General features: G+C 37.1%; 1 protein-coding gene across 1 annotated transcript in view; it reads right to left on the reverse strand.

Moving 5' to 3' along the window:
• Positions 1–1,895: 1,895 nt before the first annotated feature.
• PIK3C3 (phosphatidylinositol 3-kinase catalytic subunit type 3) overlaps positions 1,896–14,013 on the reverse strand; it is a 138,431-nt gene continuing 126,313 nt past the window's right edge. Inside the window, exons 24-25 of the mRNA XM_080821014.1 lie at positions 12,274–12,399; positions 1,896–2,703 (exon numbers count right to left, since the gene is read on the reverse strand). Coding sequence (XP_080677140.1) covers positions 2,689–2,703; positions 12,274–12,399 — 141 coding nt within the window. The 3' untranslated portion in view covers positions 1,896–2,688. The remainder of the gene's footprint in view (positions 2,704–12,273; positions 12,400–14,013) is intronic.

A 14,013-nucleotide genomic window follows, 5' to 3' on the forward strand; every position in this document is an offset into this window, starting at 1 on the left:
GGTGGTATCAACACTTTATTTAGGAATGTGAATCACACTTTACTTCCTTCCTCACCTTTGCAGCCCTACTCTCAGGGGCTGCCATCAACATTTTTTCTTCCCCATTCAGAATTGTCACTCTGAATACTTAAAATACATGACTAGGGTACCCACACTTTTGAATTAAAGTACCATGCCCTCACAAATACAGTTCTCAAAGTCAAACATTGACAGAATGTGAAAGGCAGTGACAATTAAGAGACATAAAGACTACACAGTAAAGAAAGATCCCTGAATAAGAAAAACAATGGAGTTTGGGGAAAACAGTAGGAGCAAAGAGGTTGCTTTGAGCAATAGAAATTGGGACTGATAAATCACTTTTCTGATGTAGGCTCACCACCCACAGCCAAAATGCTCTCAGCAAAACGATGGCCACTGTCTGTTTTCAAAGATGATCTTTCCTTACCCAATACTCATCTTCCTCCTTGGAAAACTTTGCCTCCCTTATAATTCTTACCAAGTTAGCACTGAATACAAGGTTATTCATGATCAACTCTCCTTAACAACTGTGTTGGCCCTTATAGAATTTTGTATTAGTCCAAACTAATTCATAGAAGCATACTATAAACATACTACTATCTATGCCAAGTGCAGTGGAGTTTATAAAGAGTAAGATGATAGTTTTTGCCTTATACTTAGTTCAAATGGATCAACAGATTTAAGGCCCAAGGGTCAGATCTGACCAGGCCCATTTGCTTATAGGTAGTCTCTGGCTGCTTTTTCTTCTCTCACAGCAGAGTTGAATCGTTGTGATGAAGATTATATGCTTTCCAAAGGTTAACATATTTACTACCTTGTCCCTTTATAGAAGAAGTTTGCCAAACCTCTGAAATGGGAGATGCAAGTGTAACAAAAACACCCACCTTTACTAAATGCCAATTAAAAGACTACAAAGAACTATAAGACGGACACCAGGCTGGCACAGTCAGTTGATCATCAGAGTCTTGGTTTTAGCTTAGGTTGTGATCTCAAGGTACTGAAATCAAGCCTCAAGTCAGGCTCCATGTTCAGCATGGAGCCTGCTTGGGACTCTCTCTCCCTCTCCCTCCGCACATCCCTCCTCGCGGGCATGTGTGTATTGTTTCTCTCTTTCAAATAAAAAAATACATCTTTAAAAAAAAAAAGGAATGGTAAGAGTTCAGAAGGTTGGCCACTTTCAATAGGGCCATTTCAGGAAAATTTTTCAGAGCCAACAGAAATAGAGAAATGGGACTCAAAGAATGAGAATGCAGATGGGTTCAGAACTTCTTGGCAACAGAAAGTGATATAAACACGTCAAGCACAGAAAAAGCAAGATAGAGAATGGAGCTTCCAGCTCATTTGGGCATCAGCTCTCTTATGATGCTTTGCAGAGATCTTTTCATCTTTTCTGGTTTTCAAATCAGCATGTATGTTTCACACAAACCATACTCCATGAGCCTCTAGGTCGACTCCTAATTATGTGCTTCTTATCCAGCTGGGAACCCCACTCTAAAAAGGGACAAACTCCCAGATACAAGGATGTGGTAACAAACAAACACTGTAATTAAGGGCATTCTTTGAAACCGTGCCTCCATTTAACTTTCTAATCTTTTCTGTTATTGGTTATTAATATTCAGCACCAAAAGAATGAGATACTGTTTTTCTTCCAAAACAAAATCACATGACCATGCCACACATTAATTTGCAAGGATTACGATAGTGTTACTCTTCTATTTTTGTATGTGCTCTTTTCCTAAAGTACCATGAGGCAAGGAGGCTAGATGAATTAGCAGGACTTTTAGTCTTAAAAGACAAGAAATCATTTTGCTTAAATCAGAAAGGATGTATTACATTAACAGGTCTAGTAAAGCTATTTCAAAAACCTTTTGAAAAGTAAGTTTGCATCAAAAATGTATTTATTGCAGAAAGACAATTTATGCTTACATGTATATGTAAAAATATCTTGGGCTCAACACTAAAAGCTGCTGTCATTATGACCTTTTGGCCAGGAATTCAGATTGCTACATTTACATATCCTGCTTTATATACTTACAAGGTAGGAGAACTGTAAACTAACCATAGTTTTCAAATAAGATTTATATTTAAAAGTGAGAGAAAATGACTGTCTTATTTGACGTATATGTAGTAATCGTTGAACTGTAAAAGAATGAGCCACAATATGTAAAACTTCAAGTATTACAGCTTAAGCAAAACAAACATGAGTGGGGAGAGAGAGGGAAATGGCAGAGGGAAAGACAAACCAAAAAAGTCTTCTTGACTGAGATCATCCAAATTCTTAACTACTGTTCTGATGTGAAGAGATTATTATTTTTTTTTAAAAAAAAGGACATTCCAAACTCAAAGACTAAAATATTTTACTATTTCAACATAACATTCTTCCAGAACTCTTATAATATGTACATGATCCTGGAATAAATTTCTCACTTCTTAGCTTATTAACAATGTGTATATTTGAAAATAAATATATACACTATTTCAAAACAAACCATTCAAGGCCGTATTTAAGCAATGACATCCAAAGAAACTGAGTTCAGGCACCATGTTAACATTTAGGATATATGGTATCTTGAATATCAAATGTTCTCTTATTACTCTGAAGTCTTCCTTATACAGAGGTTGCTTCTAAATTCTTACAGAGCCAAACATCCTGATGTGCCAAGTCCAATTTCATTTTCTCCAGTACTATAAAAAAAGATAAACAAGTAGAAAGTAATTAACTTCAATTTCACAAAGAAAGACAAACAACAGAGTCTATAGTTCTAAAAAATGCTTAGTTCTTGGCATGACATTTTTAGCTACTGAAAAGCTGTTAACTTATTCCACAGAGTGCACCCACTTCATTCCAGAACTGATCTGGAATCAAATCAAAGACAGTAGTCCTGAAAGAACAAGGAGGCCCAGTCATGGATTTTGTGGTGGCCAACACATTAACAGTGTTTGATATTAAAATATCAAGTGGAGGGGCGCCTGGGTGGCTCAGTTGGTTGAGCGTCTGCCTTCAGCTTAGGTCATGGTCCTAGTATCCTGGGATCAAGTCCCGTATCAGGCTCCCTGCTTGGCAGGGAGCCTGCTTCTCCCTCTCCCTCTGCCTGCTCTTCTCCATGCTTGTGCTCTCTCTCTTTCTGTCTGTCTCAAATAAATAAAATATTAAAAATATATATATATCAAGTGGAAATAAAAGAAACCAATGTTTCTAGTCCCTATTTTATGCTAGGCACCCCCACAGTTACCTCAGATATTGCTTATAAAGAAATGTGTGACACTACCTCTCTTCATTATTTCTCAAAATTAGCATTCAGTGAAATTCTGAGAATGCTACCCATTACTTCTGAGAACTGGCTAATATAAATTTAATCTGCAACAGTTAATGGTTGTCTTTAACATGTACAGATGCTGCCAGTCACCATTCTCAGTACGGACAACTCTTAATTGTTTGCGTGAACATAACTGAGTCATCCATAACTCATGCGCCACCTTGTTCAATAAAATACATGCTGGCAACATCTTGGAGGAAATAAGAATGCTGGATATGGGCAAGATAATTTTGTTTCCATTAAATTTACCTCATTATTACTCTAAGAAAAAACAATGACGGGGGGAAAAACCTCACTGACAAATATTTGTGGGTATGTGTGCATATTCATGTATATGTGTAAAAATGTGACAGATGTTGACTGATTTTAATCTGATACAATTTAAAGTGGTGATTCTAGCAATAATATGGTAAGATTCAGCTTTAATGCTTTTAAAAGGAATGTAATTTCTGATTTAAGAAGCTGTTTAAATATCTTCTAGAAGACAATATCAGAGAAAATAAAATTAACTTCTCAAATGGTCCTTGGCACTTATATAAAATCACAGACATTTATTTGGTATTACTGTGTGCCAGGAACGGCTCAGGTTTTGTGAGAGTCCCTGTGATACTCAAGACAAAAAAAGCCTGAAGACATACACAGCTCATATACAGGGTCACCACTCATACACACACAAGTACATCCAAAAGTCGGGCAATGGGTGGGGAACTCATTCCAGGCAACAAGCAGAGGTGGACTGTTTGTGGGGGGTTGAGGGAAATACTGGGTATGAGAAAGAGCCATGGGGGTAAATCATCAGAGCTACAAAGAAGACTCTTTTTGAAGGCTCGTGTAAGATGACTGAAGTTGAAAATGCGGGTTAGAGCCAAACTGTGGAGGGTTCTCACAGACATGCTAGGAAAACATCCTGGAAACAAGGAAATCCACACATGTGGATACATATGTTTGTATGTGTAGGAAAAACACTACTACTGAACACACGGTCTCTAATAGGTCACCTAAATACTTGTGAGCATCTGTCTGCGGGGGGAAAAAAATCAGTAATACTATGTAGCAGAGTCAGTCCCAAAACATTCAACTCCCTGATGAATTTATATAAAAGGGTTTGATACAACAGAGGGGCAGGGAAACAACAGCATGACAACTAACTTTCCTAAAAGCAGTTAATGAAGCAAACAGACAAATCTTACTATGGATTATACTCAAGTGTTTGAAAACTTGCCCCACAGAAGACAAGGAAATTAAATTTCTACAGATAAAGAATAAACTGCAGGGCATTTTAGCTGAAAATTATGGGGCACTCTGCTGACTGCTGCTATTACAGTAATTATTCTTAAGACTTTAAAACATTTGTAATGTCACAAGTGCCTGTATGCTGTTTTTAAACATGGTGGGTTCTGACGGCTACTCGCGCAGCAGGGCTGACTACACAGCCACCCGAGAGCATGTGGGGGGCAATAAAATTCAGGACTGGCTTATGGCCAATGTGCAAAATAAACGTTACCCCACATTTATCATATTTATCTGGGATTAACTGGTTCCAATGACTCCTTTTTATAGCACACTCTCTTAGCTGTTTGCATAGCTGGTTTTTTGGTTTTTTTTTTCCTTTTGAAGAGCAGATGAAACATTAAGGAGAGAAAAGTTAAAGATCATATTCTTAAATTTACAAGTATATTTTTTAAAATTCACAACTCACAACAAAATCCACTCATCTCTAATAAATTAAAGCTTAAATATATATACCAAAAAAAAACATGATATAGAAACTACTATTTCTACAACCTATGGTCTGGGGTTGAATCTGAACTTTTGTCCCACATTAAACCTGAGACCACGAGTTATTTAATCTCAGCCTTGGTTTTTCTCTTCTGTAAAACAGGCCTGGTGATACACACACAGGCGTGAGGATTCAACAAGGTGATACAGAGAAAGTTCTTTATGTAATTTCTCACACATCTAAGTGTACGGTAGGCTGTAATTATTACTATTATTATTGTTTCTTTGTTGTTAATTTTTATTCCTCCCAGGATAATTCAGATAAGTGAGGAATAGATCTGGGACACAAAATGATACAAAATATTTTTGTATGATATAATGGTATTATGATAGTTATTTATTAAAGCCACTGGTCTGGAATCATTTATGTCTTTAGAAAGTTATTAACTAAATTTTAAAAAAAGCTTGGTTTTTGAAAAAAAATTTCTCTTTGGCTAAAGAATTCAATACTTTTTGTTTTGTTCAATTAAATATTTTACACTATTGTTTTTTATTCCTAATGGTAAAATAAGGTACATAACATAAACTCAGAAATAAGGCTCTATTCTCTTCTCCTAGGGTATCTTTTGCATCTATGCGCTCTCAAAGTAGATCAGAGAGTAGAGCAGTTACAGACCAAACATCCTACATGGGGCTGAGGTGTTAGGGTCAGCACATAAAGGTAGAACAGGAACATAAACAAACAAAATTACTCAAAAACAAACAAACAAAACAAAACAAAAAAAACTCCTCAGAAGGCAACACATTACATATAGTCATCTCTCCAAAAGCTCAGAACAGGAAGCTTTTCCATTAATAGTAATGCAAAAAACAAAAACAAACAAAAAAAAAAACCACCTAGGTTTTTTTGAGCAGCAGAAGGGGCAGATGGATGGCCTGCACTTAGAAGCCCCCTTGTACAAAAAAACGAGAATCCCCAGTAACTGGAATCACACTCAGCATGGCAAGATGTCATGTCATGGGAGACCCCTGGGATCTGAAACATCCCTGACGAAGCTCTTCTCACCTTTATTAGGACATATGCTGTTCAAGAAAAACATCAGGCAGAATAACCACACTGTCTGTCTCCTTTCACTTTGTTTGTCTTTTAAATCACCCCAAGTACATATAGTTGAATTCTCTTCAGTTAAAGGCACATAATATATGACTGAACATTCATGTGCCCCTCTGCTTGTATCTGAGCTTTTCTCCCTTTGAACACCACAGGGGCTAATTAAGGATTCTTACCAAATGTAAAGCAGTAAGTGCTCCCAATATCTTGAGCTGGAACTTCAGTAAACTTTCTGAAAGCCATGCCATCTGTTCTTACTGTTTTACTCTGTCTACAAAAAATACATCTCTAACCCTAGTTAATCTACCAAGATTCAATTAATTAGATCAGTATGTACTAAGTGAATGGAAACCACACCTCGCTCTTCAGCCTTCTCTCATCAATCAGTGGAGAGAGAGAGAGAGACAGGAGAAAGCAGAAACAGAGAAGAAACGGGCTGTCATGTGAGAGATTACCAACCAAAGGCTAGTTTTAGAGCAGTAAATGACACAAACTAAGTGACCTCTACCTTTCTGTGCAGACAAGACTAGAAAGCCCTTTAAAGATCATTTTAGTGGGGACAAGAGTTCTGATGATGCAATCTCAAAGACAATGACCTAAATAAAAAGTGTTTTTCAGTGGAAAATTTGTATCACTAATAGGTGGGTGTTGCTAGGCAACAAATATTGCAGTGTTTAATCTCTACCCTTCCTAGGGAATGGTATGATGGAAGAAAATAAGCCTTTTCAGCATGCAACATAATAGTTGTATGTGGCAATTTTATAGTCTTCTTTTAGACTATAATTTCTTTTATGCTGAAACAACTACAATTTTTGTTAACATGTATCAATTACTTTACCTCCATTTTTAGAAAAATGTCCTACAATCCACAGTGATTAATAGAAATGCAGTAAAATTAGCCTAAACCAATTAGCTGTATACATCCTTATTATAAATGTTATGAGTGACCAAAAAAATAGATGTTGATCATCCAGATTTGCATGTGCATGTCATTTATTCTAAGTATTACTTAGAAAATATATAGTCACTACTTAGAAAATACACAGCATCTAGAAGTGTCAGTTCAAAGAAAAAATAAACTTCAGAGATTAATTAAGAAATAGCTATGCTTCAGGGTGCCTGGAAGGCTCAGTTAGTTAATCGATTCTTGATTTTTGACTCAGGTCATGACCTCAGGGTCCGGAGGGTCTCACTGGGCTCTGTGCTCTGGACAGAGTCTGCTTTTCCCTCTCCCTCTGCCCTTCCCCTCATGCTCACTTGCTTGTTCACTATCTTTGAAATAAAAGAATAAATAAAATCTTTAAAAAGAAATAGCTATGCTTCGTAATTTCTTAATTTGAAAAGACTTACATGAGGTTAAAACAATATTTAGTATCTCTTGTAATCTTCAATGCCTAAACAAATTCCAATGAAATTAAACATCCTTGGGTTACTCTGATTTTGGTATTGTTTCAGCTAAGCAAGAGTATAGGCACAGGTAATGAGTACAGGCAGTGGTGACTTATTTAAGGAAACCCAAGCATTATCAAGTTCATTTCTTAGGATGTAGAATATTGCAGGATATTCTGGTAAAGACTTGAATTTGGTAAGCTAGGAAACAACTTTTTATGTGGGTCAGCCCACCCATCTTTAAGCGGGGAAAATGTTAAAACTCACTTTTGTGGTTACAGTAGAGATTATATAATGTTAAAAAATAGTGAAGTACTATATGAAATACACAGCTCAAATAAATAAGGTTATTGTCCCAGATACAATTATCTCTCACTGTAAAATGGGGCGCTGAGATATGATGATGTAAAAAATTTTGTCTACATAAATATTCATGCAGTATTAAGTCTCCACTATTACCTATCTAGGATGACACTGGTGGTCTCTACATTGCTGGAATCATCCAGATAGTTCCTCTTAATTCATATTCATGCTGCTACGGCCTTGATTTTTTTCTTTTTTTAAAGATTTTATTTATTTATTTGACAGAGAGAGAGAGCACAAGCAGGGGGAATGGCAGGCCAAGGGAGAGGCAGAAGCAGGCTGCCTATTGAGCAAGAAGCCCAATGCAGGACTCAACCCCAGAACTCTGGGATCATGACCTGAGCCGAAGGCAGATGCTTAACTAACTGACCTCCCAGGCACCCCTTTATGGCCTTGATTTTAGATAAAAGTACTATTTTGTTATTAAGAATCTATCCTAGTCCAAGAGAATTTGTAATGATGAAGGCCAAAGTAATTTAAAATAACTATTTATTTAGGATTATTACATCTTATCTACCATTTTACTGAAGAACTAAAAAACAGAAACCTAAGAAAGACTTAATATTTCTTTCCAGAAAATATAATCCTCTGTTAGTTCATGCTTATAAAATTATCTTTCCCAAGTTTAAGTTAAGAGCACATCTACCTCTATTACCAATTTATTAGCCATATTCATATTTTCTCTATGAATAGAAAAGGTACATGCGTTAGCTCTTGGTTCTGAACAACCTTCGTAATTTAACCATCGGTGCTGAGGGTTTCATTTACTTTCAGTCTTGGCAATAGTCAAGATCAGCTTTATATGCAGAAAGCAATTAACCTTTGTGTATATTTCTGACAATAGATCAAATTTAGTTTCTATCTCAATGCCAATCACTTTACAGATGTGGAAACTGAGGCCCAGAGACATTGGTAAAGAAAGATCCTTCTGTTACTACCTCCTCCAAATAAGAATGTGGTCCCTTTTTTATCTAGCTTTTTCTCTCCTGTATTTTTAATACAAGGAATTAAAAAAAAAAAAATAGTCCTTCTGGGGCACCTGGGTGGCTCAGTCAGTTAATCCTTCGGACTCTTGATTCTGGCTCAGGTCATGAGATCAAGCTCCACATCAGGCTCCCTTATCAGCAGGGAGTCTGCTTTAGATTCTTTCTCTCCCTCTCCCTCTGTCCATCCCGTCTCGGTCCCAGGCACTCTCACTCACTCTCTCTCTCTCTCTCATAAATTGACAAAACAATTTCAAAACTAAACTAAAGTATACCACTAACTCAGGGGCACCTGGGTGCCTCAGTCAGTTAAGCATCTGCCTTCAGCTTGGGTCATGACTTCAGGGTCCTGGGATCAAGCTCCATGTCAGGCTCCCTGCTCAGTGGTGAGTCTCCTTCTCCCTGTCCTCCTCCCCCCTACTCGTGCTCACTCTCTCACTCACTCACTCACTTTCTCTCTCTCAAATTAGTAAATAAAATCTTAAAATAAATAAATAAAGTATACCACAAGTTCATTCACAAACCTTGCTTGAAAGTTCAAACTTTAAGCTAGAATGTATTAGATGAGTGGCAGTTGAGTTTTCAAGGATACCACACTTAATCCCTCTCCAGAGTACACACTTCTCTTGTCCCTGAGAGCCAAGGCTGGCCTACTGACTTGCTCTAAGAGGCCTGCTGCCCTCTTAGAGGGCTTTCACATTCCTTGGGGGGACAGCCATCATCATGCAGAAGAATAGCAGCCCTGGCTAGAGGAGGGAACAGTGAGAGAAGCAGAGACAGACCATCTAGAATAGTTCCAAAGTGAAGGTGTGTGAAACCTATTGGATCCTTCAGAAAAACCCAATCACCAGCTGAAAACAGCTGAATGAGTGAACCTACCTGATGTAACAGGAAACAAAAGAGCCATATAGGTGGGCTCTGGCTGAAATCCTGACTGAAGAATCATAAATAATAAATCATTATTGTTTTTTAAGCTAGTGAGTCCAGGTTTGTTATATAGCTACAGATAATCTGAAATGAGGTATCAGGCAGCAGTGTTAATTTTAAGTGTGGAGTTTTAGCTCTATTATACTGTAAATGCTGAGGAAGCTAAAGGAGAAAACTGAGAAACTTGAAATATGCAAGAACGAAAACTCTTAAAGGAGAGAAATTTGTTCAGCTGTAGATAAGGACAAAGCAAAAATGAAATATAAATGACCAACTCTGAAGGAAATGCAAAGACACAGAAGTTAGCTAACCTCAAGCATGTTAAAACTATCTGAGTTTTTAAAAAGAAAAAAAAAAGGTGTACATACAAAAAGGGAGAGGAAAAGTAAGTGGATTATGAGGGCTGTGCCAGGGAAAGTTTCAGTAACTCCTAACATAATATAGCAGTAAGCAAGACACTGACAAGAATACAAGTTTCAAAAATACTAGGTATGGGAGTCAAAAGATTTGGGTTCAAGTCTTGATTCTCTCCCTTGTTAGTCACATGACGTTAGCGAAGTATTATCCCATTCTTGGTTTCTATCCCCAATTGCTCCAAAATACCCTGCTGTGCTATATGGAAACTCAGATCTACCATTAGCTAGACAAATCATGTACCATCTGAATCAGTTTATTCCTTTGAGAGGTGACCGGTTAGGACTAATAACCTGGGGAGCAATCCCTGATTGGTCCCTGTAATAACACAGAACCCAAACTGGTGTTCTGGGAGAAGAAACTTTTGTTAAGCTAGCAAAAGAGAATAAGGTAACATTTACAGGAAGAAACTCCTTTACATTCCTTGGATATTTTTTAAGTAGATAAAGCACTGTGCTAATATGTGAGTAACAGATAGAGCCCCGTCTTCAAAAAGTCTGTATTTTAGGAGTTACAAAAAAAGTATCCAAGTATCTATAATAGAAAGCAAAATATAAGTGCAACTCATAATAAAGATAAAAGTCCTATAAATATTCAGAGGAAGATCAATCAAAGTGGCATTAAGAATAGATCTTAGACGACAGCTTGGATTTGGTAGGCAGAAATTTACCAAAGATTCACTGAAGAAGATGGATATTCTATGCTGAATAAAAGGCAGCTGCAAAGTAATCACAGAGACAGAAAAGAACAAAATATTCAGAGAGGTTATTAGGGAAACACCTTGGAGAGTAGCTTGGAATACAATATCCTAGAAGGCCTTGAGCTGCCAGAGAATGGACTTCATTGTTAAGCAATGGGGAAACACTGTACGCCTTGAAATTAAAAAAAAAAAAAAAAAAAAGACATTATTTTGTGAAAATATATCTGACTGGGATATTTAGAAGGATAAAAAATGCTTAAAGAAAAAAACTACTACAGAAGAATTATAAAGGATTTTAGTTATCCAAGATATCTTAAAGAACAAAAAATGGATTAAGATGTTAGTTGGAGGGCTTTTGGGTGGCTCAGTGGGTTTAGCTTCTGCCTTAGTCTCAGGTCATGATCTCAGGGTCCTGGGATCAAGCCCCACATTGGGCTCTCTGCTCAGCGGGGAGCCTGCTTCCTCCTCCCTCTCTCTCTGCTTCTCTGCCTACCTGTGATCTCTCTCTCTCTCTGTCAAATAAGTAAATAAAATCTTTAACAAAAAATTTTAGTCAGAAAATGATAGAAAAGGATAATTAAAGAAATGGTTAAACTAAAAAGGAAATGGTTAAACTGAAAAGGCTTGGTGACAGTAGTACTAGGTGAGGAAGAAGGCAAAGTAGACAGGTGATTAGTAAAATTAGGTGATAAGTAAAATTATTAACAGAATAAGCAAAGTCAGGAAGGAGTGTGCAAGAAGAAGAGTGTGAGTGTGTGGGAGGGAAAGAGGCCTAATTTTTCTGTTTGCTTACCATTTTCATAATCATCCTCATTAGGAAATTCATAATAAAACCAGGTTTTAAACCTGGGGTTTACCATCACAGGCTAGTGTGAAAAGGTCTCCCTAGACATCTGCATGCAAGATTCTACTAACAGTAAGTCTACAGATAGACTTTTTCAGCATGTGTTATGCACTGCTTTTCTCAGCTTTTATACTCCTTTCCTAGCACTTCTCCATTTGTCAAAACCCAACAAGAGTTCAAGTCTCACTTGCCAAGGCCTCTGCGAGACTCAGGATCATTCTCAAGAAAGATTTACAATCACCACTGACTATAAAGGACAAATACCTATGCCGATACTCCACAGTCTGGTTAACAACCATGAAAATTTAAGTGGGATGATTCAGAGTTAATAATGTATGCAACACATTCACATCAGCAGGCTGATGTCAAAAAGTCTTGACAAAACGCAGAGAAGACATCACTAGCAGGAGAAAAGCATGACTCCCTGAGGACTCTGGGGTAGGACACAGAGAAGCTGAGATCAATTGCACTGCCTTCAGAGAACTTACCTGGGCAAACTTGTGAATCTGTTCTACCACTGCAGCAAAGAGAGCATGGACACTTTCGTCGATCAGACTCTGCATGTAATGCACCGCCTCTTCATCAGACAGGTCCAGTCGGAATTTATCCTGAACCTATGAGGTCACAGTAGGTTAGTCTTTTGAATGAAAAAAAGGACTCAATTTAAAGAGACAGCATCAGATTGATATAGATGTTGTTACAATATATTATGACCTATTTCCATGACAAAGAAGTAATCCATAACTTACAAGAAGTTCTGAATATTATTATTCTTCTGAGTGAAGTTTATTGTTTTTGCTATATGCTCTTTAATCACTCTTTCTTTGTTGGTTGTTAGATATTTTTTTAAGAAAAAATAAACAGTAAACATGATTCTGCCAGGTGCTGCAGATATAAGAAAATAAACATAAATTGTTCTTTTAATTCAAAAGTGTGCTTTATTTTCTTGCATTTCTTTTTTTTTCTCAAGTTTTATTTATTTAAATAATCTCTACACCCCACGTGGGGCTTGAACGCATGACTGAGATCAGAGTCCTATGCTCTTCTGACTGAGCCAGCTAGGGGCCCCTGTTTTTTTTTCTTTGCATTCCAAAGCTAGAACTACTGTATAAAATTTAAAATGGGGCATATTTGTTAATAATCTCCTTCACTTTATCCCTGTTACCTATTATTAAATGGATATACCAAAGTGAGATTATAGTAATATTCTCCCACACTATTTCAATGCCTCTACGAGAACAGGAATCATGTCAATCACTGGCAAAATTAAGATATTCCAGAATGCCTCCTTTCCTACAGCAATTCTTTATACTTCTGCTAAGAACTACTTCAATTGGTCTGCAATTTCCAAAGAGAGAAGAATTTTTCTTTATTTCATATTTAAAGTTACAGTTGACTCCCAATAACAATAACTAGAATTTTTATAAGAATAACCAGAAAAATTAGTAGAGACATATATGAGAATAGTTCCTAAAAAATAAAAGCCAATGTATTGAATGACTACTCTGTGCAAAACACTTCACATGCAGTATTTCACCTGACTCTGAGGTAGACAGTATCTCCACCTCTAAGATGCAGAAACAAAGGCAGAGAGAGTTTATGAAGCCAACCAACCCAGAGCCCCTTCACTGATGGCAAGGGTCTCATGCTGCCAGACAATCTCATGCCACTGCACATAACCATTATAACTCTACTCCTTTCTCCTCTTGTAAGTGACCCAAATATACTTTTGAAAAAGCAGGCAAGGAGAAAATGTCTCTATGCCTCTATGCAAATAAAAAGTAGTCACATTTATTACTTCCTTTTAAGTACAGAATTTAACTACTAGGAAACTAAGAAGGACACAGTAGGACAACCCACGGCCCTGGATTCGCACTTATTTCTTCACTAGATTGGAAGTATGCCAGATGATCCAACAGCTCTGCAGCTTCAGGATGGGGAAGTAAAAAAGATGTGGATAAAAAAGATGTGTCCTTCACTAAAAAGTGAAGGACAGTTCAATGGAGGGATGTCTTAAGGAATATCTTGAATGAACTAGCTCTCCCATTTCTGAATCCCAATGGTGTATCAGTTCCTTGAGTTTAATCCTTTATTTTCTTTGATTTAAGATGTCTGACAAGTCTGGAACTATTTTTAAGGGCATGAAAAAACTATAGGGCAGGAAAATCAAAACTTTAGCTTAATTTGTCAAAACTTATATGCTTCTATAAGTGCTGCAACACAGATTA

Source organism: Martes martes (assembly GCF_963455335.1).
Source record: "Martes martes genome assembly, chromosome: 13".
NCBI lineage: Eukaryota > Metazoa > Chordata > Mammalia > Carnivora > Mustelidae > Martes > Martes martes.